The sequence below is a fragment of the Papio anubis genome, chromosome 16 (assembly GCF_008728515.1).
Source record: "Papio anubis isolate 15944 chromosome 16, Panubis1.0, whole genome shotgun sequence".
Classification (NCBI taxonomy): domain Eukaryota; kingdom Metazoa; phylum Chordata; class Mammalia; order Primates; family Cercopithecidae; genus Papio; species Papio anubis.
The window spans coordinates 59,064,165-59,091,547 of NC_044991.1; the positions used below are offsets into that span (position 1 = coordinate 59,064,165).

Consider the following 27,383-nt stretch of genomic DNA (forward strand, 5'->3'; position numbering starts at 1 on the left):
GTACAAGTTTTTGTGTGGACATATGTTTTCATTTCTTTTTCTTTTTCGAGACAGTGTCTCGGTCCCCCAGACTGGAGTGCAATGGTGCCATCTCGGCTCACTGCAACCTCTGCCTCCCAGGTTCAAGCGATTCTCGTGCCTCAGTCTCCTGAGTAGCTGGGACTACAGGCGTGCGCCACCATGCCTGACTTAATTTTTTTTTTTTTTTTTTTGAGGCGGAGTCTTCACTCTGTCGCCCAGGCTGGAGTGCAGTGGCGCGATCTCGGCTCACTGCAAGCTCCGCCTCCCGGGTCCGCGCCATTCTCCTGCCTCAGCCTCCCAAGTAGCTGGGACTACAGGCGCCCGCCACCGCGCCCGGCTAATTTTTTGTGTTTTAGTAGAGACGGGGTTTCACCGTGTTAGCCAGGATGGTCTCGATCTCCTGACCTCGTGATCCGCCCGCCTCGGCCTCCCAAAGTGCAGGGATTACAGGCGTGAGCCACCGCGCCCGGCCACCTGACTTAATTTTTGTATTTTTAGTAGAGATGAGGTTTCGCCATGTTGGCCAGGCTGGTCGCAAACTCCTGACCTCAAGTGATCTGCTCACCTCGGCCTCCCAAAGTGCTGGGATTACAGGCATGAGCTACCTCACCCAGTCTATTTCGTTTCTCTTGAGTATGTATCTAGGAGTGGAATTGCCGCACATAATAATTCCATGTTTAACTTTTGAGGAACCTGTAAACTGTTTTCCAAGGTGCTGCACGATTGTACATGTCCACTAGCATTGTTTGAGGGTTCCAATTTCTTTATATCCTCGTCAACACTTGTTATTTTGTATTTTTTTTTTTTTTTTTTTTTTTTTTTTGAGACAGAGTCTCGCTCTGTCGCCCGGGCTGGAGTGCAGTGGCTGGATCTCAGCTCACTGCAAGCTCCGCCTCCCGGGTTTACGCCATTCTCCTGCCTCAGCCTCCCGAGTAGCTGGGACTACAGGCGCCTGCCACCTCGCCCGGCTAAGTTTTTTTGAATTTTTAGTAGAGACGGGGTTTCACTGTGTTAGCCAGTATGGTCTCGATCTCCTGACCTCATGATCCGCCCGTCTCGGCCTCCCAAAGTGCTGGGATTACAGGCTTGAGCCACCGCGCCCGGCCTATTTTGTATTTTTTGAGACAAATTCTTGCTCTGTTGCCCAGGCTGGAGTGCAGTGGTGTGATCTTGGCTCACTGCAGCCTCGACTTCCCAGGCTCAAGTGATCCTCCCGCCTGAGCCTCTCAAGTAGCTGGGACTATAGATGCTCGCTTCCATGCCTGGCTAATTTTTGTATTTTGTGTACATACAGGGTTTCACCATGTTGCCTAGGCTGGTCTTGAACTCCTGGACTCAAGTGATCTGCCTGCCTTGGCCTCCCAAAGTGCTAGGATTACAGGCGCGGCCATCATGCCTGGCCAGTACTTGCTATTATCTGTCCTTTTCATTATAGCCATTCTAGTGGATGTGCAGTGGTTTTGATTGGCATTTCCCTGATGACTAATGATACTGAGTACCATTTATGTGCTTGTGACCACTTATAAATCTATTCAAATCCTTTGCCCATTCTTAAATTGGATTATCTTTTTAGTGTTGAGTTATAAGAATCCTGTATGTATTCTGGATACTAGTCCCTTATTAGATACATTATTTGCAAATATTTTTTCTCATTCTGTGAGTTTTCTTTCATTTTTTTCCATAATTCCCATTGAAGCACAGAAGTTTTAAATGTTGGTAAAGTTGAATTTATCTATTTTTTATTTTGTCATCTGTGCTTTTGGTGTCCTATCTAAGAGGACCTGCCTACTCAAGGTCACAATGACTCATTCCTCTATTTTTCTCTATGAATTTCATAGTTTTGCCTCTTATATTTAGGTCTGTGGTCCATTTAAAATTAATTTTTGGGCTGGATGTGGTGACTCATGCCTGTAATCCCAGCACTTTGGGAGGCCAAGGCAGGCAGATCACCTGAGGTCAGGAGTTTCAGACCAGCCTGGCCAACATGGTAAAACCCCTGCCTCTACTAAAAATACAAAAACTAGCCGGGCGTTGTGGCACACGCCTGTACTCCCAGCCACTTGGGAGGCTTAGGCAGGAGAATCGCTTGAACCCGGGAGGCAGCAGTTGCAGTGAGTTGAGATGGTGCCATGGCACTCCAGCCTGGGTGACAGAGCAAGACTCCGTCTCAAAAGAAAAAAAAAAAAAAAGAGCTCTGAAGAAGAGCTCTAAAGAAGATGTCTAGGAAAAAGATGCTAACGAGGATACTCACCTTCTCCAGAGAGGTTGAAACCACCCTACTCTGTTCAATACACCACAAACTGGAAGAACCATACGTTTAGGGGAATTAGACTTGGAGTCAGAGACCTAGAACCTCTACCTCCCCATCTGAGAAATGCCCCAAGTAAGTCCTGGAGAAAGTCAGGTCTTATGGCCATTTCATGAGGTTTGGTACTGAGTGTGGTAGCTCACACCTGTAATCCCAGCACTCTGGAGGCTGAGGCGGGCGGATCACTTGAGGTCAGGAGTTTGAGATTGGCCTGGCCAATATGGTGAAACCCCATCTCTACTAAAAACACAAAAATCAGCCTGGCATGGTGGCGGGCGCCTGTAATCCCAGCTACTTGGGAGGCTGAGGCAGGAGAATCGCTTGAGCTCGGGAGGCGGAGGTTGCAGTGAGCTGAGATTGCACCACTGCACTCCAGCCTGGGCAACAGACTACGTCTCAAAACAAACAGACAAACAAATACAAGGAGGTTTGAGGAAGCCATCCTGCTTAGCTGTGGGGGGGAAGATGTTAAGGAAGGAGTATTCTGAATGGTGGTCACTTAACCTCTCTGAGCCTCCAAGGTCTCATCTGTGAGATGGGAATAATTTGGGGAACAAGTGAGATGCTCTGTAAGCTGCAAAGTGCTGCTGATGTCACTGGTGGTGATGATGGTGATGGTACTGAGAGGCCAAATCTCCGGGCTGGGTCTTCCAAGGCCACCCTGACCCTATCCCAGTGCTGGATCCCTTTGCCAATATTCCTACAAAGTGGCCGCCCAGCCTGGACCCCTCTACTGACAAACAGCCTAGTGTGTCCTGAGATGGTTGTTCTGTATTTAGTTCCTTTACTTGTTAGAACCACTCCTCTTGATTTAAAAAAAAAAAAAAAAAAAAAAGATTTAAAAAAAAAAAAAGAAAAGAAAAACCGTAGTATAATATCAGCTATGCCAGGCACTGGAAGAGGCACAGTATTTAACCTTTTGAAAAATCCTGTGAGGTCAATATACTACTAAGTACCCCCATTAAAAGGTGGGGAAATAGGCCTAGGGAAGTGAAATGGCTTTTCAGGAGCCCACAGCCAGGAAAGATGCAGGCAGGATTTGAACCCAGGCCCAACTGACTCCAAAGCCCACACACACGACCGTGGAGCTATTTCGTAGCCTTCCCCATCAATTCCCAAGCAAGGTCTCAGTTCAGTCCTGGGGACTTCGGGGGGCAGGGCTCGCCCTTTTTGTTCACACTGACCCTTGACTACCACCCTTTCCCAGATGTTCACCTCACCAACGTCGCTGTGCAAAAAACATCTCCCGACTACCACCCAAAGAAGGTGAGGAAGCCAGGCGTGGCTCTGCACGGGGGCAGCCCTCTAGGGCCGGGTCGGGGTAGGGAGGGTGGAGTGGCAAGGAGCCCAGGATAGGCCTGTCTGAGCCTGTGTTCACCAGTGAGGCAGGCCTGCCCATCCCACTTGCAGGGCTCAGGGCAGGACTACAAATGGAGGCCTACATATCATGTGTCTAAGTATTTAAAAGTTGTAATCATACTAACACACCCCTAAACAAAAAATGTCCTATTCCCCTACCTTGACAGATATCTTCTATTGGTCAATGGATTAATCGATTAATGTAATGTATCATACAGATATATTTTATCTCTATCTATGTAAAATAACCTGCAAGGCCAGGTTCAAATACAGAATTCTCAGACTTCTCAAAGTCAAGGGCCAGACCAAGGGGACACAGGAGAGCAGGTCCCCAGCTCACACCTGTTCCCTTCTCTCCCTCCCCTGGCTCCATCCCACACAGTGGGGCCCTTGTGCATACACACCCCTGAAAACGGCAGCCTGTTGATCACTCCTTGGCCTTGGGATGCACACATGGTCAGTGTGGTCTGTCCTCAGCAAGTCAGGCTCAGGGAAGGGGCCTATGCAGGCCGTGTGGGTAGGGACTTCTGGGATCCTGCATAGCCAGTCCTCTTAGACATGAAGAATTTTTTCCCCTGAAAGAGGGGCACACCTGGGGTCATCCTAATTACAGGGCTCAGGGCTGGGCCCCTCTTGCCCAGGTCTAAGGGAAACACTGAAGGCAATTGTGTAAGGGTCCTACCAGGCCAGATCCTGACTAACTGAGGCTCCTCTCTCAACCTGGCTGCCCGGGGCCCAGGGCTGCAAGTGGATGCTGCAGCGCTTCCGGCAGTACCTGGCATCCAAACACGGGCCTGAGGTGGTGGAGACGCTCTTCAGGGACATCGACAACATCTTTGTCAAAAGCCTGCAGAGTGTGCAGAAGGTGATCATCAGTGACAAGCACTGCTTCGAGCTGTACGGCTACGACATCCTCATCGACCAGGACCTCAAGCCGTAAGTGGGTGGGTGGGAGAGCCAGGAGGTCACAGTTTGAATACCCAGACTGCCCAGGTTTGAATCCCAGCTCTGCCAATTCCTAGTTGTATAACCTTGTGCACACTTACGTTTTCTGTGCTTCAATTTGCCCATTTGTAAATGAGGTTGGTCATGACAGGATCTATCCGTAGGTCATTATAGGAACGTTATGAGGAATAAGTGAGATATAGTCTGTAGAGCACCGAGGACCAAGCCTGGCACTGGGAGGCCTTTCCTGATCATCTGCTGAGTCAGGAATTCTCCCCTATACCAGGCAAGAAACTTCCCCTCTGTAAGTCTTGGAGCTTTGAAGATGCAAAGCACCATATAATGGAATATTGTTACAATGTCGATCTTTGCCAAGACTTTGATCCACTCCCAAGATGCCGGTGGAAGAGCTTGAGCTGATGAATAGAACAAACCGGACCTGGCAGGGACCACTATGATGGCCTCACATGATGCAACAGGACACAGAAGCCTAGTGAGGGTCAGGGAGCTTGAGGTTATGTAGCCAGTCAAGGGCAAAGCCAGGCCCAGGGTCTAAGGACTTGGACTGAGCTGCTCCTCACCAGCACTGCCAGATCCAGGAGCCAGCCCTCTATTCAGGGTCACCATGTAAGTGTTGAGGGGTTTTCTAAGCCAGGAGAAGCCCTCGCTCAAGGGAAACAGGGTCCCGGCACCAGCAGGACTCTCTCCTTTGTCCCCTGTAGCAGGATGTGACTGCTGGCATTAAGGTGGACCTGGTGGAGGAATAAGGAGGTCGGTGCTTGGACACCAGCTACTGCAGGAAGCCTGGAGCATCCACTTGCGGCCCTGGGGCCTGGGTAGTCAGGTTGGGGGAGGGACCCTCAGTTAATCACCACCTGGCCTGCTGAGACCCCTAAACAATGGCCCTCAGCACCGCCCTTAGGCCTGGACAAGAGGGGTCCAGCCCTGAGTGTTGTGATTAGGATGACTCCGGCTGTGCCCCTCCGTGTGGGCAAAAATTCTGCAGGTCCAAGAAGACTGGCTGCATAGGACCCCAGGTGGCTACATCACCCCTCAGAGCCTCAGTTTCCTCATTTGTAAAATGGGAAACACCATGTCTACCTCTCCAAGTTGTTAGAGTAATTTACCAAGATAATTTGCTGTATAGTGGAAAGGGACTTGGTCTCCCACAGACCTGCCAGGTGAGCCCTTCCCTCTCTGGGCTCCAGCTTCCTGTCTGTAAAAGGATGGGGTTGAACAAGACAAGAGGTGGTTAGCGGGAGGTCTTTGGGCTGCTTTTGGCCTGCAGATACTTGGAATTTGGCCTTTAGACTGTTTTTGTTTTTAATTTTAATTTATTGACAGGCTCTAAAATTTGGAAGATGTTTACATAAAAATCAGAATTACCAAGTACAGTGGCTCAAGCACCTATAATAATAATACCAACTACTCAGGAGGCTGAGGCAGGAGGATGACTTGAGGCCAGGAATTCAAGGCTGCAAAGAGCTAAGATTGCACCACTGCTCTCTAGCCTGAGTGATAGAGCCAGATCCTGACTCTTAAAAAAAAAAAAAAAAAAAATTCACAATTTTTGGCTTTTCTGGAAAAATCAGATGATCTCTCAATTCTGGACTCACATGCCCACAAGGCAACACTCTCCTGGAGCTGGCCACAGCCACCCCTTTAGACATGGAATGCCCTTTCCAGCTCACCACAGTCTCCACCTCTCCCCACTGCTTCCCAACCCCTGACACAGCAGGTTGGGTGCCACCTACAGTGCGCAAATTTTCACTAAGAAAGGGAAGTTTTTCTTGCATTCACATCTCTGTTGGAAGAAGGGAAAACAATAACACCACGAAAGCACCATAATCATGCCTATGCCAGCTTTCTACATTTAAGTTACCTTTCTTCAAAGTGGAAAGGTGGCTCATGCCTGTAATCCTAGCACTTTGGGAGGCTGAGGTGGGCGAATCACCTGAGGTCAGGAGTTTGAGACCAGCTTGACCAATATGGTGAAACCTTGTCTCTACTAAAAATACAAAAAAAAAAAAAAAAAAAAAAATAGCTGGGCGTGGTGGCGGGCACCTGTAATCCCAGCTACTCTGGAGGCTGAGGCAGGAGAATCGCTTGAACCTGGGAGGCAGAGGTTGCAGTGAGCTGAGATCATGCCATTGCACTCCAGCCTGGGCGACAAGAGCAAAACTCCCTCTCTAGAAAAAAAAAAAAAAAAAAAAGGCAGGGGGGTGGGAGGGAGCTGGGCACAGTGGCTCCTATCTGTAATCCCAGTACTTTGGGAGGCTGAGGCAGGAGGATCACTTGAGGCCAGGAGTTTGAGACTAGCCTGGGCAACCTAGCAAGACCCTATCTCTATAAAAATAATTTAAAAAAATAGAAAGGTAGAGGGAGTAGCCTGGATTGAATTAAGGGTGGGGTCCATGCATCCATCTAGCCTCTCAGTGAAATCCTAGGGGCTCCAGGGACTGAGTAACCCTAAGACTCTCTACTCTCCTTCCTCCCCAGGTGGCTCCTGGAGGTCAATGCGTCCCCGTCACTGACAGCCAGCAGCCAGGAAGACTATGAGCTCAAGACCTGCCTCCTAGAAGACACCCTGCATGTCGTGGACATGGAAGCAAGGTGAGGGAGGGCAGCCTTGATCACATGTCCTTGTACATGACAACTGAGGCTCCCACCAAGGAAGAGGGGAAGCTTAGAACCTTGGGGCCTGAGTGGCCCTCAGTGACGGCTTTTGCCTGCCCTACCACTTTGTAGATGGAGAAGCTGAGATGTCCACAGAGGGTAGGGTCCTGACCCAAGGACTTGACCTCTCCAGGGCAGAGCAGGGCCAACTACAGCTTTCTGAGACAGTCCAGCAGGATTTCCTCGAAACCTTCTGACTGTGAGGCTTTGGACTAGTCACATCACCTTTCTGAGCCTCAGCTTCCTCATCTGCAAAATAGGAAATGCCATGTCTACCTCTCAGAGTTGTTAGATTAATTTACAACGATAATTTACTATCTAGTGCCTAGCTAACAGTAAGTGCTGAGTACAAAGCTATTGCTATAACAATGTGCAATGGCAGAAAAAAAAACCCAGAGCTACTTTTAGGAATGGGTGAATGTGTGAATCCAGGTGCTCAATGTTGGCTAGTCTGTTCCCCCTCCCCCTCCCCCTCCCTCTCTTTCCTCTGTATTAGCTTTTCCCCAATTATTCCAGCAGAAGTTTGAGGATTGATTCTCCTTGCTGGGAACTGGGACACATGACCATTCCTAAACCACTCATTGTGACTCTGCTTGACCAAGCATAGTTCTTGTGCCCACCTCCTCGGGAGTGGGGTCAACCCCACGTGAGCCATGGGATGAGGGAGGGAGAAGTGGTTCTCAAAGGAAAACCCAAGGTACTCTTGGACTGAAAGAAGGTGAAATGGATGCTGAACAGGCAGAAACCTCAGGTATCCACTATTCCTACCATCACCTATTCATTCAACAAACTTTTGAGCCCTGCTCTGTACCAGGCCCTGTGCCATATCCTGCGGACACAGTAAGGAACACGACAGAACTAGTCCCTGCCTTTATGGAGTTTAAGGTCTAAGGAGGAAAGGAGACTTTAAACCACAAATCACAAATAGAGGCACGTGGCCAGGCGCGGTGGCTCACGCCTGTAATCCCAGCACTTTGGGAGGCCGAGGCGGGCAGATCATTTGAGGTCAGGAGTTTGAGACCATCCTGGCCGACACGGTGAAACCCCATGTCTACTAAAAATACAAAAATTAACCGGGTGTGGTGGTGTGCACCTGTAGTCCCAGCTACTCGGAAGGCTGAGTCAGAAGAATCGCTTGAACCTGGAGGCAGAAGTTGCAGTGAGCCAAGATCGTGCCATTGCACTCCAGCCTGGGTGACAGAGACTCCGTCTCAAAACAAAAACAAAAACAACAACAAAAACAAATAGGGGCACGTTATCAAGAGCAAGGAGCCTTGGGGGAAAACTGGGGAACAACCCCTCAGAGACCTGCATAGGTACCTGGGAAATAGTCAATGAATGGTTGGGAAAAAAGGACTTCTGAGAGACGGACATCAGTCGGGCTCAGGGAGGGATCAGGGACCTCACTTGCGTGTTAGGGCCCCGCCAGGTGCACCTTCATTAACCCTGTGTGCTCCTTCCTGTCCAGGCTCACGGGAAGGGAGAAGCGAGTCGGGGGCTTTGACCTCATGTGGAATGATGGCCCTGTTAGCAGAGAGGAGGGGGTTCCTGACCTGTCGGGAATGGGAAACTTTGTGACCAACACACACCTCGGTATGTAGGGCCAGGTGGAGTGGGCACAAGGGATGGGTCATGGGAGGTACCAGGTAGTCTAGGAGGCAGGTTGGGATAGTGGTTAGATTGTTTGAATTCAATCTGCAACTTACCAGCTGTGTGACCTTGGGCAAGGGACTTAACCTCTGTTCCTCATTTTTAAATTTGGTTTCTAAAAAGTGAAAACTTCCCCTGATTATAAAAAAAGGATTCACACTCATTGTAGAATATTTGAAAACTAAAGAAAGAAATAAAAAAACATCCAGACATAACCATCTTTAACAATCTGGTGTATTTCCTTCCAGTTCTTAAAAAATGCATATATTCATACTTTTTCTTTTACAAAATTGGCATTGGGCTAGAGTTTCGAATCCCACTTTTCCCCATGGCATTTTCCATTCAAGTATATTAAGAGCCTCCCTCTTGAATGTACTTTTTGGTCCAGTCTGGATGAAATCTTTTACATACATTATCTCATTTAATCTTTAAGTAGTTTTTATTGTCATTTTACAGATGAGGAAATGATATCCAGGTGCTATGTAACTTGCTGAATGAAGGTTTTGGTCATAAGTGGTGAGCCAGGACTCAAACTCCCATCTGCCTGGCTCCAAAACCTGAGTGCTTGACCGTTAGACTTTCCTGCCTCTTGGCACAGTTTAAAAAAATTACCGTATGGCTGCAAAATATTTCAGTTTGTACATATGCCGACATTTACTAAACCAATTTCTTATAATTGGACATTTGGCACAATTGCATTTTATATTTTTTAACTTTTATAAATAATACCCTGATGAACACCCTTTCACATTAAGCTCGGCTGAAATTCTGGCCATTTCCTGAGGACAGATTCCTAGAAGCAGAATTATTGGGCCAAAGGGATGGGATTATTGCAACCAAATTGCTTTCCAGAAAGATTATACGAATTTGCCAGATTTGAATTTTTAGGAAAAAAAAAAATCTGTGCCAACTGGCGAGGTAAAACATACTGACTCATTGTTGTTTTACGTGCATTCCATTGATTACTGGTGAGGTTTCCGTTTTGTAAATTTGCACTTCTTCTTTTGTAAGCTGTCTATACTCTTTATCCATTTTTCTAGGGGTTGTTTAGTTTTCTAAATGTATAAGGCTTCGGATGACTATATAACCCTGTCCAAGCTTAATTTAATACGCATATAATCACCTGGAAATCTTGTTAAACTGTAGATTGTGACTCCATAGGTCTAGGGTGGGGCCTAAGATTGTATTTCTAACAAGCTCCTGGGTAATGCTCCATGGATTAACCATTGCTGTATAACAAGCCCTCCCAAAACCTAGCAGCTTAAAGCAACTGTTTTATTTGCTCATGCTTCCTCAGGTCCCTCCTGGGGTCACTCATAGGGCTGCAGGCACCTGGCAGATTTACTGAGGCTTGATAGCTACGACAGCCTCATTCATAGGTGTGGGGGTTGATACTGGCTGTCAGTTGGGCCTCTCTTTCCATGTGGCCACTCGTCTTCCAATAGTCTGGCCCTGGCTTCTTCATGTGGTAGACTCGGGGTTCCAAGAGGGTGAGAAAAGACACTGCAAAGGCTTTTGTGGCCCAGACTCAGAAGTCCCATAAAGTCATTCTGCTACAATCAAAGCATGTGTTAGTCTAACCCAGTCACTGGGTAAGAAAAGAGACCCCACCTCGCCGGGCGCAGTGGCTCATGCCTGTAATCCCAACACTTTGGGAGGCCGAGGCGGGCATATCATGAGGTCAGGAGATCGAAACCATCCTGGCTAACACAGTGAAACCCCGTCTCTACTAAAAAATACAAAAAAAATTAGCCGGGCGTGGTGGCGGGTGCCTGTAGTCCCAGCTACTCGGGAGGCTGAGCAGGAGAATGACGTGAACCCAGGAGGCAGAGCTTGCAGTTAGCCGAGATCGCGCCACTGCACTCCAGCCTGGGCGACACAGCGAGGCTCTGTCTCAAAAAAAGAAAAAAGAAAAAAAAGAAAATAGACCCCACCTCTTGATGAGAGGAGCAGCAGTCACCTTGCACAGAGGTGTGCATATAGGAATGGAATTGTTGCAGCCATTTTTGCTAACAGTGTACCTCAGATATCAATGCGCTAGTTCCTGGACCCCCATTTGAGTAGCAAAGATGGAAAGTGGCGGTTCTCTACCTTGGCTGCCCATTGGAATCGCCCGGGAGCTTTAAAGACTACTGATGTCTGCCAGATCAAGATACGGTTGGTGTGGGCATCAGTAGCTTTTAAAGCTCTCAAGTGATTCCAATATGCAGCCCAAGTTGCAAGCCACTGTTTTATATTTTAATTTTTAATTTTTTTTTTGAGACAGAGTCTCGCTCTGTCACCCAGGCTGGAGTGCAGTGGTGCGATCATAGCTCACTGTAACTAACCTCAAACTCCCAGGCTCAAGCAGTCTTCCTGCCTCAGCCTCCCAAGTAGCTAGGCCTACAGGCACACCCCATCACACCTGGCTAATTTTATTTTTGTGTGTGTGTCTTTTTCCTGTAGAGACAAAATCTCACTATGTTGACCAGGCTGGGAGAGCCAGTGCTTTAGAAGTCTCTAGAATTATTCCTGTTTCAAGTGTTTGGGTTGATGGTGGTAAACACAAGGGTAGCTGGTTAGGGTAGGAAGAGTACTGATGAATTGTGTTAGGGAAGTGTTCAGGGACATCCAGGTGAAAGGGTCAGCAGATAACTCAGAGATGAGTCTAGAACTCCAAGAAGTTTGCACTGGACAAGAAGACTTGGGAGTTATGAATGAGCCAAATAGAGTTTAAGTTAGGGCTGCATGGAACTCACTCTGGAAAACCCTGAGGATGTGCATAGTAGGCTCTCAGCTCAGGGAATGGCTAAGTGAGTGCCTAGGAAGCAGGGACAGACAAGGGTTTGGGGGGATGTGGAAGATGGCAGACACTCCCAGGTCAGTACTAGTGGCCAGAGAGATTCAGTCACTCAAGCAGCATTTTTGAGTGCCATCAATATGCCTGGCATGAGATTAAATGACCAGAGAGTTACCCCAAGGATCAGCTCTGAGAGCAAATAGCCAACATGTAGCACCATGAACGTCCTGGGAGAGACGTCTCAGCGCTCACGGCAGAAATATTTAAAAGCACGAACTGCCTGGGACTGGGGGCCACATGTATGGAAAACTCATCCCTTAGCCAGTTGTGCCTGACACATGGGTTGGGTAAGGGAAGAAAGCTGACAGTACTGGGCAGCTATGAGAAGCCAGGCACTGTGCTAGCTTTAAATGCATTTTCACTGAGCAAAGCCAGGAGGAGCGGCAGTGTGGGGTAGTGGTTAAGAGTGTAGCTCTGGCACCAGGTAGTCTGGGTTCAAATGATTTAACCTCTCTGAGCCCGTTTTCGCTTCTACACATCATTCCCGTGAAGGCCAAACAAATCCATCCACATTCAGCATCTGGAGCAGTCCCTGGCTTGAGGGAAGCTCCCAATCCTCATGTTCACTCCCTAAGGTGGGCAGTAGTATCCTGGTTTACAGATGAGAAGACCGATGCTGGAAAGGGTAAATGACCTGCTTGAGGGCCATGGCAGTTCAGGAATGGAGCCAGGATGTAAACCACAGGCTGTGTGTGGTTGTCTGACTCCCGCTGTCCCCTCTTCCCAGCAGGGAGTGGGGGCACAGGCCCCTCCACTCCTCCCAAGCACAGGTCATCCCAGCCAACACCCCACTTCCTTTCCAGGCTGCGTCAACGATCGGAAAAAACAACTGAGGCAGCTCTTCTACTCCCTTCAAGTCCAGAAGAAAGCTTCCAGTTGATCCCCAGCTGCCAGGAGGAAATCAGCCTTAGCAGGTGCCACCCAGGCCTCCCCCGCACTCTCAGATCCCAGCACAGCACCTCAAAGCTCTCACCTCCCCACCTCCACCCTGGCACCAGCTTTGCTGGCTTAGCAGCTGCAGCTTACTACCTGAATTGGGCCGCTTGGATACCTCCAGCCCATCCCCAGGCATCTTTGCACCAGGAGACGCCAATCCCTAGGACTGGGGGGTGTTTTAACCTTGACAAACTGACTTGGCAATTAGGCCCAAAGAGAACAAATACAGCAAGTTCTGTACCCCCAAGAGATCATATCTAATAAATGAGCACAGGCCCTACTTGGAGTCACTGGGCACCAGGCCTGGTTCAGGGGATACTGTTGGCTGCAGCCAAGTCCTCCTGGCTTTGACACTTGGATGCCTCCCAAGTTAGTGCTGAAAAGGTCCTTCAGGAGCACGGGTTTGGAGGCTAAGGAACTTGTCTTTAAGCTGTGCTTACAAAGCAAGCCGTTATTAGATTGTATTTATTGGGGGTCTGGGGAAGTACTGAGCCCTAAACACATCCTCTTCTCCTTGTAATACCCTGACCCTGCATATCGGGAACCCATGGGGCTCCCTGACCATCATCTGAAAACCAGTGGGACAGAGCATCCCCACTTCTCAGATGGACCAGACAGACCAGGGAGGCAGAGCTCAGTGAGGGTCTCTGCAAAGGTGCATTGATCTAAGTCAGATGGGTGACTTAAGTGCTTCTCTAGGCCCTGTGTTTGAGCTTCGGAGCTGAGCCAGAAACCAGAAAACCTTGGGCTCATGGGCAGGACAGCTTGGGGAGTTGAGTGTGAGTAAAAATCTCTGCATTTTCACATCTTACATTCCTAAGCCTCCTCTTGGTTTAAGAGGGGTTGCAACAAGAGTCGGGGCTGTTGGGGTAACTGCTCCAGGGGGGATTTACTCCCTCTACCACTCCGCCTGCTTCAGAGTACTTTCTCTGGCTGCAAATGGTGGAATCTGACTGCCTAGGTTAAGCCCAAAGGGAAGACTTTTGGAAGGAAAATACTGGCAAATCCAAGAAGTGAACCCGCTGACTTTAGGAAAGCCAGAAGCCAAGCTACTCTGGACCTTCTGCCTTCAGAGCATGAGGACTTCTCCCATTCATCCTTGTGACTGAGGCAAACACAGACAGGTCCAGGCATGGGCTCCAGGTTCCCTATTTCCAGAAGGAATGCGACTGGCTCTTTTTGGCCCAGCACCCACCCTGCAAGGGAGGAAGGGGCAATTTTCCAATGGTGAAATTGTGAATCAGGCAGTCATACTGGAGAACATCTAGCAAGGTGAATTCTGCAACTCCCTACTTTATTTACATTTAAAAATAAGTAATACATTAATGTGGTTTAAAATCCAAAGTTTACCAATGGGTATAGGGTGACATCTCCTTCCCTCCCACCTCTGTGCCCCAACCCTGCAGGTGCTGTTTTGAGGGAATGACATTGTATTTGCACACACACATTATTAGCTTATAAGACACCTGCCTTCCCCTTGCTTTCCCCACTTGATGTATCTTGGAGCTTGCTCCTTATTCTTGATTATAGTTGTATGGTATTGCACTATCTGGAGCTACTGATTCCTTTAACTAGTCCCCTGTGGATGGACAGTTTGTTTCCAATTCCACCTGCCTACTTCTTAAGAGATCACAGGGAAAACACATAGTAATTTCTGCAAAACTCAAGAGGATTCAAAACTGTAGGTCTGGGCCAAGTTTGGCTTGGGTAGGGTAAAACACCTGTGACCCACACTCACGTTTTAAAACAGTTTCTGCATTAGTCAAAAATATTTAAAAGACAGGAGATTCAACTTCACAACCCAAATGTCTAGCTTCTCTTGAAAAAACGTTGTTGGGCGCGGTGGCTCAAGCCTGTAATCCCAGCACTTTGGGAGGCCGAGACGGGTGGATCACGAGGTCAGGAGATCGAGACCATCCTGGCTAACACGGTGAAACCCCGTCTCTACTAAAAAATACAAAAAACTAGCCGGGCGAGGTGGCGGGCGCCTGTAGTCCCAGCTACTCGGGAGGCTGAGGCAGGAGAATGACGTGAACCCGGGAGGCGGAGCTTGCAGTGAGCTGAGATCCGGCCACTGCACTCCAGCCTGGGTGACAGAGTGAGACTCCTTCCAAAAAAGAAGAAAAAAACGTTAAGAACTGGCCATGACAGCCTGTGTTTCTATGTAACTATGAGCCAGAGCCAAGAAGCAAGGGGACCAGGAGAGGTGTGCCCCTGCCATGCTGCCATTTGTTGTCACCTGCCTATCACAGGTTCATTTCAAGGCAAGAACTATGTTCATAGGTGGTATTCTAAATGGAGCGGCGTGCCCTCACTGAAGGACTAGATGAGGTAAATAAAGACTAGTTGCTGCTATTCATTCATTCAGCTAACATTTATTGAGCCCTTAATGAACACAAGAGTTTTGACTTCATGACAGTTCATACTGGGACCTCAGACCACTGAAGGCAGACAGTAACGAGCAGTGCTGGCCAGGCCCCACTTTCAGAGGGGGCGGAAGGGTACTCTTGACACGTCATATATGGTAAGAGGTGCACCCACTCACCCAGGCCTGGTGCAGGACTCTGCAAGGCCCTCCTGAGTAAAGAGCGGCCACAAAGGGCTGCTAGGCAGCACCCTCTTGGAATCAAGCAGGGAAAAAGCGCAAAAATGGAGCTGGCAGGGAGGTGTGTGTGCCTGCCCCACAGATGGCTGTGGTGAGCCACAAAGCACCAAGATTCTGTTCTTCATTCAGCAACCACCCATGAGCCTCCTGGTTTATTCCAATCCCATGGCACCTGCCTGAAAACCTCTCTCCCTTCTGAGGGGAATGCTGGAATGAAACTCCACTCTGCCCCTCCCTCCCTCCCTCCTTGCTCAGGGTCCATGTGAACAGCAGGCCATTGTTGGGAAGTGCCTGTTGCAGTCATTCTTACACCCCCACAGCCACTGCCCCACACACCCACTGATGGCTACCAGGGCCCATCAATAGATCTTGTGTCCACTGAGCCCTGGTGTCCAGGTCCAGCAGCCAGATAGGCTGAAGGTTTCCTCCTGCCATCACAGAGTAGCCAAGCACTACAGACAAAGAGGTTTTCATGGCCAGATTCCTGACGCCTGTCCCCTTACAGGGCAGATCCTGTTCTTACAGATGTCAAGGTTGGAGGGTTCTGGGTCCTCCATGACCCTGGGGGGTTGCTGGTCCCCCATCTTGGTTCTTGAGTCTCATCCTTTTAAGATGACCTTGAGAGCTTTAAGCTCATCCTGGTTGAGGGGGTTCAAGTTAAAACCCTTCAGCTCCGGTTTGCCTAGGAGAGAAGATGATCCATCAGCATGTCAGGCCTCCTGCTGGCTCTGGAACCAGGCCCAGGAAAGGGGCTGACGCTGCACTAATGCTGCCAAACTTGGCCTGGAGGTCTGGCAGGGATGGGCCTCCAATTCTGCAATGCACCAGATGAGGCATCACCACCACTCCTGTGTCACCAAGAACCTACAAAGTCATGACTCTGCTGTCTCAGGTTTTTCCAAGACCTGTGACCAATCTAGAGTGCTTGTGTTTATCAAGAATTTCAGCTCTGACCTCAATCACTCACTGAAGCCTTCTGAGTTTCCTCAGTCGGAGCTATCTGATCCCCATGCCATGCCCTGATGTATAACGTGAGATCACCCCAAGCGGTTCCTGGGACCTGGAAAAGAAGCTGTGACAGGACTAGGACTCTATAAATTCCCGTCCATTCTGTCCCTGGGCAGCTACAACCAACCACTGTGCACACCTCCAGGGCCACTCACAGGCTGCCCCGGCCACTGCCCACCTCTGAGGGTTGGGCTTCCCACCCCTGCCCTTCAAAGTCCATGCTGATGATTCTCTCCCCTCCTCGTCTCCAGTCCCTGCTAGGCCAATACCTTGGGCCTCAAAAAGGCGGTTGACCTTCACTTTAAGTTGCTTCCGGAGTTTTTCTATTTCTTTATCCAGATGATCCTGATCTGAAAAAATGACGGGGGCAAGCAGAGGATGAGATTGTACTAGACAGACTTGACCCCAGGAGTGGAGATGCCAGCCTCTCCCCAGCAAGGGCGTGTAGCTTTCAGGAAGGAAAAGGAGACATCAGAGGCCAACTGAGGAATGATTCAAGGCTAGAAGGGACATGACCTGCTCAGGACCACTCAGAGAGCCCAGGACACAGCAGTCCCGACTTCCATTACACTGGCCTTTTTTGCATTATGCAAAGTACCTTGAGGTGGTCAGTGGACAGAAAAGGCAACATCAGGACTTTAGGCCGCCCTCCCACAATGAAATTATGGAAAACTCCAATGCACAAACAAAGAAGCATCTCTAGATTCAGCCTACCCTAGATGGCTAGAAAATGGATGCCTAAGAAATTTTACAAACCCGAGTCCATCAAGGTGGGGGGGTTTTAGAAAAATATGATTGTGTGAACATGTGACGTAAACAATCAACACGAAAGCCTAATGCTCAGGCTTAACTTAATTAGCCACTGTGAACAGAAAAGGGTCTCCTAGTGTCCTGGACTGCCCCTGAGAAAAGTCGGTGTGATGACAGAGGTGGCTATCAAAGCCTCATTGACTAATCAACTGAAGTCACCCAGCCAATTCTACCTGCTCACGAGTGACATTCTGGCTAGTCTGTCTCCCCACAGACTCACTCTTTCTGACGGGGAGAAACCCTGAATGGCCAAGTCTTATAGCCTGGTTCTATTTCTCATTGTGAATGAGTAACCCCAGTGTCCATGAGGTTGTTTAGCCTGTGTTGATCCCCAAGAAACCTGATGATGTCTCAGAACCCCTCTAGGTACGGTGACAAGACCACATTTGGGGACCAAAAGAGCCAACAAGATCCTCAACCCAGGCAAGGGACCCCTCTGAAAGCTTAGTCTACAGCCCACCACCAAGTGCAGTTTAATTTTATAACCATATTATTACTGTATTTTTTCAACACAACAGTTGGAAACTTCTCCATGCTGGATATAGCTTTCTCTGTTAGTAGTTTTATGTAATTGGCCGGGAGCAGTGGCTCACGCCTGTAATCCCAGCACTTCGGGAGGCCAAGGCGGGTGGATCACCTGAGGTCAGGAGTTCCAAGACCAGCCTGGCCAACATAGTGAAACCCTGTCTTTACTAAAACAACACAAAAATTAGCCAGGCATGATGGCATGCACCTATAATTCCAGCTAATCAGGAAGCTGAGGCAGGAGAATTGCTTGAACCTGGGTGGCAATGTTGCAGTGAGCCAAGATAGTGCCATTGCACTCCAGCCTGGGTGACAGAGCAAGACTCTGTCTCAAGGAAAAAAAAAAAAAAAGAAGTTTTATTTCATGAGGTGTGAAGACACCCTATCTTCAGGGACTGAGTCAACCTGGCTTGTCCTTTTGGCCATTTTCAAGGTTATGGAAGAAAAAATATGTGTAGCCTGTTCTTTTTCTAGCCAATAATCCATTTGTAGCCTGACTTGCTTTAAGATGCTTTTCCAAAGAGCTTCCAGATTATGGCTGTGGAAACTGAGTACGCTGAGTGCCCAAGCTATGGCAGACCCTAGACGTTTACTCTCCCCAAACCTCCATATTCAACCCAGTCTCTATTGCAGGGCATGTGAAAAAGAAAAGCTCACTCTCCCGGGCTCTCTTGCAGCTATGGGTAACCATGTGACTTAGTCTGGCCAATGAGATGTTGGCAGGAAGTCCCTGAGGAGATGGCCTCACTTCCAAAATAGAAGGCAAAGCTCTATGTGGCAAAAGCCTTCTGTCTTTCCTCCAGCCTGGCATGAGGACATGAGGACATGAGGCCTGCAATGATGAAACAACAACCAGGAGAATATGCTAAGGTGCCACTGCTGGGCAGCTATGCCAGGCCTGGACTACACACCTCTGGACAATTTCTTATGCAAGAGTAAAAGAAGCATATTTCCTTAAGCCTCAATTTGTTTGGTTTTGTTAGTTGCAGCCCAACTGATTCCTCACTAGTAAGAAAGCACTATGCTAGGCACACATAGTGTTTTACCTCAACTTCACAGCTGTGCTGCATAGACACATTCCCCTCTTAGAAATGAGGAAATAACCCACAGTGGCAGAGGTGGAATTGAAACCCACAGCAGTCTGAACCCTGTGACAGAGCTGCCTCTCCTCCAGCTGCCTGAAGCCTGACTCCCTGTTCTGGGTTAAGACCAAAGCTGGTGGAAGAGGCAGCACATCCCTGACCCATCCCCAGGAGGCCTTACCTTTTTCAATCATTTCCTTTGTCTCAGGGTGAGGCATCTTGATAAACATGTTCCCAAAGCAAACCATCACATCTTCTGAAAGAGCAAATGGTAATTCCTTCAACAATTTTTTTTTTGAGTACCTATTATCTGCCAGGCATTATTTTAGATACAACACAGCAGAACAAGATAAAGTTCCTGCCCTCTTGGAGCTTATGTTATAGTGGAAGAGAGAGAATAAACAAAGATAGGATTTTTCACACCTTGATTAAAAGTTGTAGAGAAAAATAAAGCAGGCTAAGATGGCTAGGCAATGCCAGAGGAGGACCTTGTTACTCATACCAGGTAGTCCGAGAAGGCCTTACTGATTATACGATATCTACATAGAGACCCAAGGAAAGTGAGAGTGGGAGCACTGCAGACATCTGGGGAAAGAGTGAGCCAAACAGAGGAAACAGGAACAGCAAAGATCCGTAGTGTGCTTGGGGTGTTCAGAACAGCAAGGGACCAGGCACAGTGGCTCACGCCTGTAATCCCAGCACTTTAGGAGGCCAAGGCAGGTGGATCACTTGAGGCCAGGAGCTCGAGACCGGCCTGGCCAACATGGCGAAACCCTGTATCTATTAAAAATACAAAAATTAGCTGGGTGTGGTGGTGCATGCCTGTAATCTCAGCTACTCAGGACGCTGAGGCACGAGAATCACTTGAACCTGGGAGACAGAGGTTGCAGTGAGCCGAGATCACGCCACTGCACTCCAGCCTGGGTGACACAGCAAGGCTCTGTTTCCATATACATAAATAAAGTAACAGCAAGGAGACCAGTGTGGATGGAGTCATGGGGGGCGGGGCGGGGGCAGAGATGATATTGGCACACTCATGGATTCATGGGGGCTGGATTACTCAGTCTTGCAGGACCTCTGGATTTTACTCAGATGAGATGAGAAGCAACTGGAAGATTCTCCACATTCTAGTGCACTTTCAACAAAATGTAAACTTCCTCCCTTATCCCCCAAGACCTTTCATTATGGCCTGGTCTCTGCCCCTCTCTCCAGCCATACTTACTCCACATCTGCTTCCTCTGCCACAGCCACTCGGCCTCATCTAAAGGGTTCCCATTCTTCCAGATATATATTCTCAACACCCACCCGAAGTCCAATTCCATCTTTGGCTTTCTTACAACTTTCAATTACACATTTTACATTGTTTTCCTCATCTGTAAAGCACAAGGGCAGGAACCATCAGTTTCATACATCCCCAACACTCTCTCAGTGTCTGCCATTGTTGCTAAGCCAGGAGCTAACAACCAGTCACTGAAGTGAGCAGGCAAAATCCTGAACCACAGTCTGTGCCAGAACTGCAAAACTTGCTCCCCCATCTCCTCAGACTGTTTCAATTTCCCACAAGGCTGAGTTATACAGCTGTGACCTCCTGCCTGATCTCTATCAGGGACAAGGTAAAGGCCTTAAAGGAAAATGGAACAGGCCTCCAGGGCTGCACTGAGAAAATTTCAACTTACCAGAGAGGCTGAGATCCTTCTGCAGGGCCCTCAGGCCCTCTCGATTCTGATTCCTTTTAGTGTCCAGGTCCACAATCTGAAAACCACAGGGACAGGAGGGAACTCAGCTATCTCTTGCCCCAAGCTGTCACCTCTTGACAGACAACAGCTGCAGAGACAATGAATTATTCCTGGTTACATCCAATGTCCTGCCTAAAATGGATTGATGTGTGAATGTATTTCTTCTCTCACTCAGCTTCCTGGTCTGAAAGACAATGCTGTGTGCAGCTGCCCTCTGCCCAGAGAAGATGCTGGGAAAACGTGCTGACTAAACGGGAAATTCTGCATTATCCACTCGAACTTTAGGGCATATCAGAATCACCAGGGGAGTGGAAACCCTTCCCCTACACTGATTAAGCAGGCCTAATGTTTATTTTTGGACAAACTTCTCCAGCTGATTCTGAACTAGTAATATGAGAAACCCAACAGTACTAGATTGGAACAGCAGGATTGGGGGCACTGAGACAGTGGTAACAACACAATAGCTACTAAGGAAGTGAAGCAGTAGTACAGTATACTGCACGAGAGTGCTGGTTCTGGAGCTGGAATACCCAAGTTCGAATCCTGCTGTCTGCCTCAAGCTGTGTAATTTCACCTTCCTATTTACTCCTCCTCAAAATGGAGCTACAAACAGTACCTACCTCACAGGTTATTGAGCCAGCAATTAAATGACTTAACACAGTACCTGGCACATAGTAAGTAGCTGATAAACTTTATTTATTTATTTATTTTTACTTTTTTTAATTTTTTTTGAGACGGAGTCTCGCTCTTTTGTCCAGGCTGGAGTGCAGTGGCGCAATCTCGGCTCACTGCAAGCTCCGCCTCCCGGGTTCATGCCATTCTCCTGTCTCAGCCTCCCGGGTAGCTGGGACTACAGGCGCCCGCCACCACGTCCGGCTAATTTTTTGTATTGTTAGTAGAGACAGGGTTTCACCGTGTTAGCCAGGATGGTCCTGATCTCCTGACTTCGTGATCCGCCCGTCTCGGCCTTTCAAAGTGCTGGGATTACAGGCGTGAGCCACCGCGCCAGGCCTGCTGATAAACTTTAACTGCTCTTATTATTCTCATCCACCACACCCTGATCCAGTATTTAATCTGACAGATTCTTGCCCAAGTTTTCCCCTTCTCAGTAAATACCTGACCCTTCTAACTGGAGATGAGAGGGAGTCACGACTCCCGTGGCTCCCTCACCCATTTACACAGCCACTATCACGGCCTACTGAGTCTGTCTCCAAAATACATTTCTGACCCCTTCACTTCTCTCCACCACCACTACCTAGTCCAAATCCATCTCTGGTCTGAACCATAGCAATGGCCCCTCACCCGTCTCCCTGCCTTCACCCTTGCCCGCCTATATTCTGTATTCCACACAGCAGCCGGGGGATCCTTTTAAAACCTAAATCCAATTACGTCACCCTCCTTCCCCAAGGAACTCCCTTCTAAAGCTTGGCACTTAAATTAGAGCCTGACCCAAACCCCCTACAAGGCACCCCATAAACAGGGCGCCACCTTCCCCCAGGTCCCCACCCCCTCCTGGTCACAAGGCCCCCTCAGGCCTCTTTTCGGTTCTAGCTCTCCCCGAGGGCCTTACAGGGCGGTGCCCCCAGATCAACCATGGGGCCGGGAAGTGCATTTTGAAACAGGTGCTCAGGAAACCGCCCAGAGCATGATGGGTCGAGATTCAGAGAGCATGGCAAGGGGCAGAGAAAAGATGAAGAGCGAGGAATGACCAGCACAGCGCAGGCGCTTGCTTAGTAGCGGCCGAATATTTATTGGCCCACGTCTGTCGCCTCGGAGCCGTTAACCGCCTGTCCGGGTCAACTCTCCGCGACCCCGCGGGCTTTCCGACGGCGCCGGCCGCCAGGCCCCAGCGCCGCGGACGGGCCTCTCACCTGCCGCTTGTCCGCCAGCACCTCCTCGGCGAGCTCCTCCACCTCTACCAGGTACCGCAGCACTCGCTCCGCCTCGGGCGATAGCATACCGCCCACCAACTCCTCCTACGGCTGTCGTGCGACCCCGGGGGTCTCCGTTTCGACTCCCGCTGCGCATGCGCCGCTCTCAAGGGGCTTCCGGCGCGCCTGCGCAGTTAAAAGAACGGTGGTGCGCAGGCTCCAACGCTCGTGCGCCAGCCGGCTGCGAGAGGCGGGGCCTAGCTTTGGGGGCGGGGCTGGAGCGCCCTCTGCAGGCTCAGAGAGTTCAGTCCGTGGGTTGTCTCTGACCCCGTCTGTTCATACTTCTTGAGCGCTTACCATGTGCCAACCAGTTTTAGGTGCTTAGGATGCAGCAGTGAACACAACAAAATCCTTGCCTTCATGGAACTTCATTCCAGTGGGAAACACCGACAATTAATGGCAGGTAGTGATCAGGACCTGGGAAATATGATTCTTCCCCTGGCTAAGAAACCCCAAGAAGGCCCATGTGGCCGTGTGACTTATATTTAATCTCTGACACTTTCAGTTTCTAATTTATAAAAAGGGGATGAATAAAAATCCGCCTCAGTGTCTCTCCACAGAATCGGAAGGAAGTAGGAATCGGCTGGGCGCAGTGGCTCATGCCTATAATCCCACTTTGGAAGGCCAAAGCCCGGGGGGATCACTTGAGCCCAGGAGTTAGAGACCAGCTTGGCCAGCACAGTAAAACCTCCGTTTCCACTAAAAATAAAAAATAAAATAAAAAAAAATTAGCTGGGTGCGGTGGGGCGCGCCTGTTGGTCTCAGCTACTCAGGAGGCTGAGGTGGGAGGAGCACCTGCACCTGGGGAGTGGAGGCTGCAGTGAGCTCTGATGGCACCACTGCACTCCAGCAGTAATCACTTTATCACTTTTAATTCCATTTAACCAGAGTTCACTTGAGCCCCTGTGTTGGACCCAATGCCCAAAGTAACTGGCCTATACATAAGGAACAGACTTGAAAACTATGGGCAGTAAGCAATGAAATGGTAGCTCAGAAAAGCAAACAGGTGTGGGTTGTAGGATTGGTAGGACTTCCCAGAGGAGGCAGGAAGATGGAAAATGGTTACCATCAGAACCAGAGAGTTCCCACGAGGTCTTCATGCCCAAACTCCTCATTGGATAGCTGGAAAAAAAACAGAACTCAGAGAGAGGTAAGGCTTTGAAAAGAAGGTGAGGGGTGAGCCATGTGGATGGCTCTCCTAGAGCCATGATTCTCCTAGAGAACACTCTAGGAGAAGAGTGTTCCAGGCAGAGGGAACAGCCAGTGTATGTGGAACAGAATGGGCAGGGGGAAGCAGGCAGGAGGTCAGAGGGAAAGGAGGCATTGAGCCCACAGGGCTGTAAAAGGTGCTGGGAAAGGACTTTGAAAGTCTGAAGAGCAGAACTGGTATTATCACTCTGATCTTTTGCCTCTCTGACTCCAGCTTCTTCTTCTCTCCTTTTGACCTCTTGTAACCCTTCACACCCCTTGCCTTACTTGAGTGTCAAAGCAACCTTTGTATGGATGGGATTATTACTGCCCCATTTCACAGCTGCAGACTGAGGCCATGAGAAAGACAGTGCCTCATCACACAGCAAGCCAGGAGTGCCTGGTGTCCATGCCATTTCTGGACCCTGAAAAAACCCTCCCCAAAAATTGTGGCCCCAGAAGCCCCAGCAGCACCTCTGTGTTGCCTAGCCTTTGGCTGCCTTCAACTACCAGAGGCAGAGCTAATTTTTCCTTCAGCCACCTGGTGTGGGGAAGGAGGGAGATTCATTAAGGATTCCTCACTGAGGGTGAATTTGTCGCCAAACCCAGGATGTTTTGTATAAACACCTTCTGGTTCAAAAATGCAGACACAGGCCCTGAGAAGGAAAGGGGGATGTTTGCCAAAGCAGAAATGGGGCTCACCAGGCATCCCTCGGCCTGGACCCCAGAACTGTGTCTCCTCTACCTCAGGACCCACAGAGGGCTGGACCACGTTGACCCTTGACCCCTACCAGATGGGCCTGGATGGGGAGAGGCTGAGAGAGGCTCCCAGATTAGCAGCTTCTTGGTGGTGACTGGCCCTTAGAGGCCACCCCTGGCCACTGGAAATGTTGGGGTGGGGAATCATAGTCATTTCCAAGACTTTGAAATGGTCAGACTCAGAAAGACTCTCGGAGAGCATTTCAGTTTCAGAACCATTTATTTCACAATTATTTATTGACTTCCCAGGCTCTGTGATAGGGATTCTGCCATGAGCAAAACTGGACATGGTCCCTGCCCTCAGGAATCTCCCAGTCTCGTGAGAGAAACAAACAATCAACATACAAACAAGTAAATATATGTCAGGTGGTGAAAAGTGCTACCAGAAAAATAGCAGCCTGATGTGGGGGCTCACACTTGTAATCCCAACACATTGGGAGGCCAAAGTGGAGCATCACTTGAAACCAGGAGTTCGAGACCAGCCTGGGCAACATAGCAAGACCCCCATCTCTACCAAAAAAATAAAAATAAAAAAATTAGCCAGATGTAGTGGTGTGCGGCTGTTGTCTCAGCTACTCAGGAGGCTGAGGTGGGAGGATCACTTGAGCACAGGAGTTCAAAGCTGCAGTGAGCTACAATCGTGCCACTGTACCCCAGCCTGGGTGACAGAGTGAGACCCTTTCTCTAAAAAAGAAAAGAAAAGAAAAGGAAAGAGAGAGAAAGAAAGAAAAGAAAGAAAGAAAGAAAGAAAGAAAGAAAGAAAGAAAGAAAGAAAGAAAGAAAGAAAAGAAAGAAAGAAAAGGAAGGAAGGAAAGGGAAAGAAAGGAGGGAGAGGGAGGGAGGGAAGGAAGGAAGGAAGGAGAGAAAGAAAAGAAAAGATAGCACAGGATAAGGTGGAGAGGGAATAATGGAGGGGCCATTTGAGATAAGATGGTCAGAGAGGGTGTGTCTGAGGAGATGGCATTTGAGCAGAAGTGTGGAGGAGATGAGGGGGTGAGTCTTGTGGATATCTAGGGGAAGAGCGTTCCAGGCAGAGGAAACAGCCAGTGTATTTGAATAGAATTAGTGAGGGGGGGAGGGTAGGACAGAGAGGAGAAGGAGACATTGAGCACACAGGGTTGTAGAAGGCGCTGGCAGAGCCCCACCCAAAATCCACTAGGGTCTCCCCAGAGGTCATCTGCAGACACTGCTGCATATGCCTGTGGCTTCCTGCTTCCTCTGCTCATGGATGCAGGTTGAGAGGGGAATGCAGTGAATTAATATCCACGAGTGTGAACTCCTACCGAGAAAAGAGAGGCGTTAGTGACTGCATACTCTAGCTTCTTTGCCCCTCTGTGGGAGACCCAAGAGGAGGCTGCTATAATCATCCAGGCAGGAGAGGGTGGCCACTGCACCAAGAGACAGCAGTGGGGTTGGTGACCAGTGGTGGGATTCTCAGGGCCTTTGCACATACTCCCCCATCGGTCTAGATTAATTTTCTCCCATGCCTTTATTCATGTGTAACTATTCCATAGCCCTCACTGCTCAGCTTGGGGTTACCTCCTCCTGAGGGTCGAGTCCTCTCTGGGCCCCCACAGTTTCTTGGACTTCCCTCATCTCTGCACTTCCCATACCACCTTTGTTCTCTAAACACCTCGCTTTGTAGTCATGAGCTCCCCAGGGCAGAGACCTTATTTGTCTTGTTCATTGGAAAAGTGTCCCCCTCTCTGGGTCTTCGACTACCTCCCTGCTGCTGCTCACACAAGCCAGGCATAGTCCTGCCTCAGGGTCTTTCGATTGGCCGCTGCCTCCGCCTGCACTTTTTCCTGATGTCTACATGGTTCCTTCCCTCACCTCCTACTAGTCTTTTCATTTTCTTTTCCTTTTTTTTTTTTTTTTTTGAGATGGAGTCTCACTCTGTTACCCAGGCTGGAGTGCAGTGGCACGATCTCTGCTCACTTCAACCTCTACCTCCTGGGTTCAAGTGATTCTCCTGCCTCAGCCTCCCAAATAGCTGGGATTACAGGTGTGTGCCACCATGCTCAGCTAATTTTTATATTTTTTTAGTAAAGACAGGGGTCTCACCATGTTGGCCAGGCTGGTCTCAAACTCCTGACCTCAGGTGATTTGCTTACCTCAGCCTCCCGAAGTGCTGAGATTACAGGCATGAGCCACCGCGCCTGGCCGTCTTTTCTTAAATGACACCTTCTCTGGAGCCTGCCCTGACCACCATGTTTAAAATGCAACTTCTGCCCCTCCTGTTACTCCTGATCAACTTCCTCTGCTCTAGTTTTTCTTTTTCTTTCTTTTCATCATAACTTTTGTCACCTCCCAGCTTGCCATATAATTTACTTATGGTTGTTGTTAGTCTCCCTCTGCTAGAAGAGAGGCTCCTTGAGGGCAGGAATCTTTCATTCATTTCTTCACTGATGTCTCCCAAATGTCTAGAACAGTGCCTGGCTCCCACAGTAGGTGCTTAATAAACAATTTTGAATGAATGAATAAATGAATGAATGAATGAATGAGGAGAAGAGTCAGAATTCTACTTAAGGCAGATTCTCTCTGAGGCCAGACTCTTAAAGGTGAGGCCTGGGATCGTGCCTTATCCACTAACGTAAGGGGACTGGTTTGTTCTCAGATCCTGAGAAGCTGCTGGAAGGTGCTGAGCAGGCACAGATATGATTGGGTTTACCTTGTGAAAGCCCCGCGTGGCTCTGGTGATAGGATGGGTGAAGAGGGGCAAGTGCAGTGCATTCCTCTGAGATATGTGTGTATGTGTTGAGGGGGTGGGAGGGTGAAAATGGGGGCTTGGGGAAGTGACAGGGCTGGAGCTGCACTAAGAGAGCAGTGAGAGGAATCCTTTTAATGTCCAGATTCTCCAAGCAGCCTGGGTGGCTGCCCTACCAGCTCTGGCTGGGCCTCCCAGCTGCTGACAACATGCTCCTGTCCTGCAGATGGGCTGTGTGCTCACTTGGGTGGTCCTCAGCTCCTCCCTCCACTTCCTTTGCACCCCTGTGGGCTTGGCT

At 49.2% G+C, this 27,383-nt stretch overlaps 2 protein-coding genes across 8 annotated transcripts in view; one reads left to right on the forward strand and one right to left on the reverse strand.

Moving 5' to 3' along the window:
* The window catches only part of TTLL9 (tubulin tyrosine ligase like 9), a 73,315-nt gene extending 60,281 nt beyond the window's left edge, over window positions 1-13,034 (forward strand). For 4 of the 5 annotated variants that reach the window (XM_031656647.1, XM_031656646.1, XM_031656644.1 and 1 more), the window contains 4 exons: window positions 3,537-3,595; window positions 4,428-4,624; window positions 7,133-7,246; window positions 12,602-13,034. In XM_031656647.1, coding sequence (XP_031512507.1) covers window positions 3,537-3,595; window positions 4,428-4,624; window positions 7,133-7,246; window positions 12,602-12,995 — 764 coding nt within the window. In that variant the 3' untranslated portion in view covers window positions 12,996-13,034. Of the gene's footprint in view, window positions 1-3,536; window positions 3,596-4,427; window positions 4,625-7,132; window positions 7,247-8,777; window positions 8,903-12,601 lie in introns of all 5 variants that reach the window. The other variant, XM_031656648.1, reaches the window with a different exon arrangement.
* A 2,055-nt stretch (window positions 13,035-15,089) lies between these two features.
* Window positions 15,090-22,590, reverse strand: PDRG1 (p53 and DNA damage regulated 1). 3 transcript variants are annotated; one of them, XM_009216364.3, is made up of 6 exons: window positions 22,372-22,494; window positions 20,441-20,588; window positions 19,987-20,137; window positions 18,946-19,020; window positions 16,617-16,697; window positions 15,090-16,021 (listed from the first exon to the last, which is right to left on the reverse strand). In XM_009216364.3, exons 3-6 carry the CDS (start codon window positions 20,084-20,086, stop codon window positions 15,939-15,941), a joined length of 339 nt encoding a protein of 112 aa, XP_009214628.1. In that variant the 5' UTR covers window positions 20,087-20,137; window positions 20,441-20,588; window positions 22,372-22,494; the 3' UTR covers window positions 15,090-15,938. The 3 variants fall into 3 exon arrangements, with proteins under 3 accessions (XP_009214628.1, XP_003904943.1, XP_009214627.1); XM_003904894.3 differs by lacking the exon at window positions 19,987-20,137 and having other exon boundaries at window positions 20,441-20,516; window positions 22,372-22,590; XM_009216363.3 differs by lacking the exon at window positions 19,987-20,137 and having other exon boundaries at window positions 15,090-16,399; window positions 20,441-20,516; window positions 22,372-22,578.
* Between the last annotated feature and the right edge of the window lie 4,793 nt (window positions 22,591-27,383).

Bases quoted from the DNA above. Each gene is read 5' to 3' on its own strand.
- PDRG1 (XM_003904894.3), bottom strand. From the start codon at position 22,458: ATGCTATCGCCCGAGGCGGAGCGAGTGCTGCGGTACCTGGTAGAGGTG. The intron at 19,021-20,440 runs GTAAGTTGAAAT...TTGCTCTTTCAG, and splicing joins GAAGGATCTCAGCCTCTCTG to AAGATGTGATGGTTTGCTTT. The intron at 16,698-18,945 runs GTAAGGCCTCCT...TCATTTTTTCAG, and splicing joins AAAGGAAATGATTGAAAAAG to ATCAGGATCATCTGGATAAA.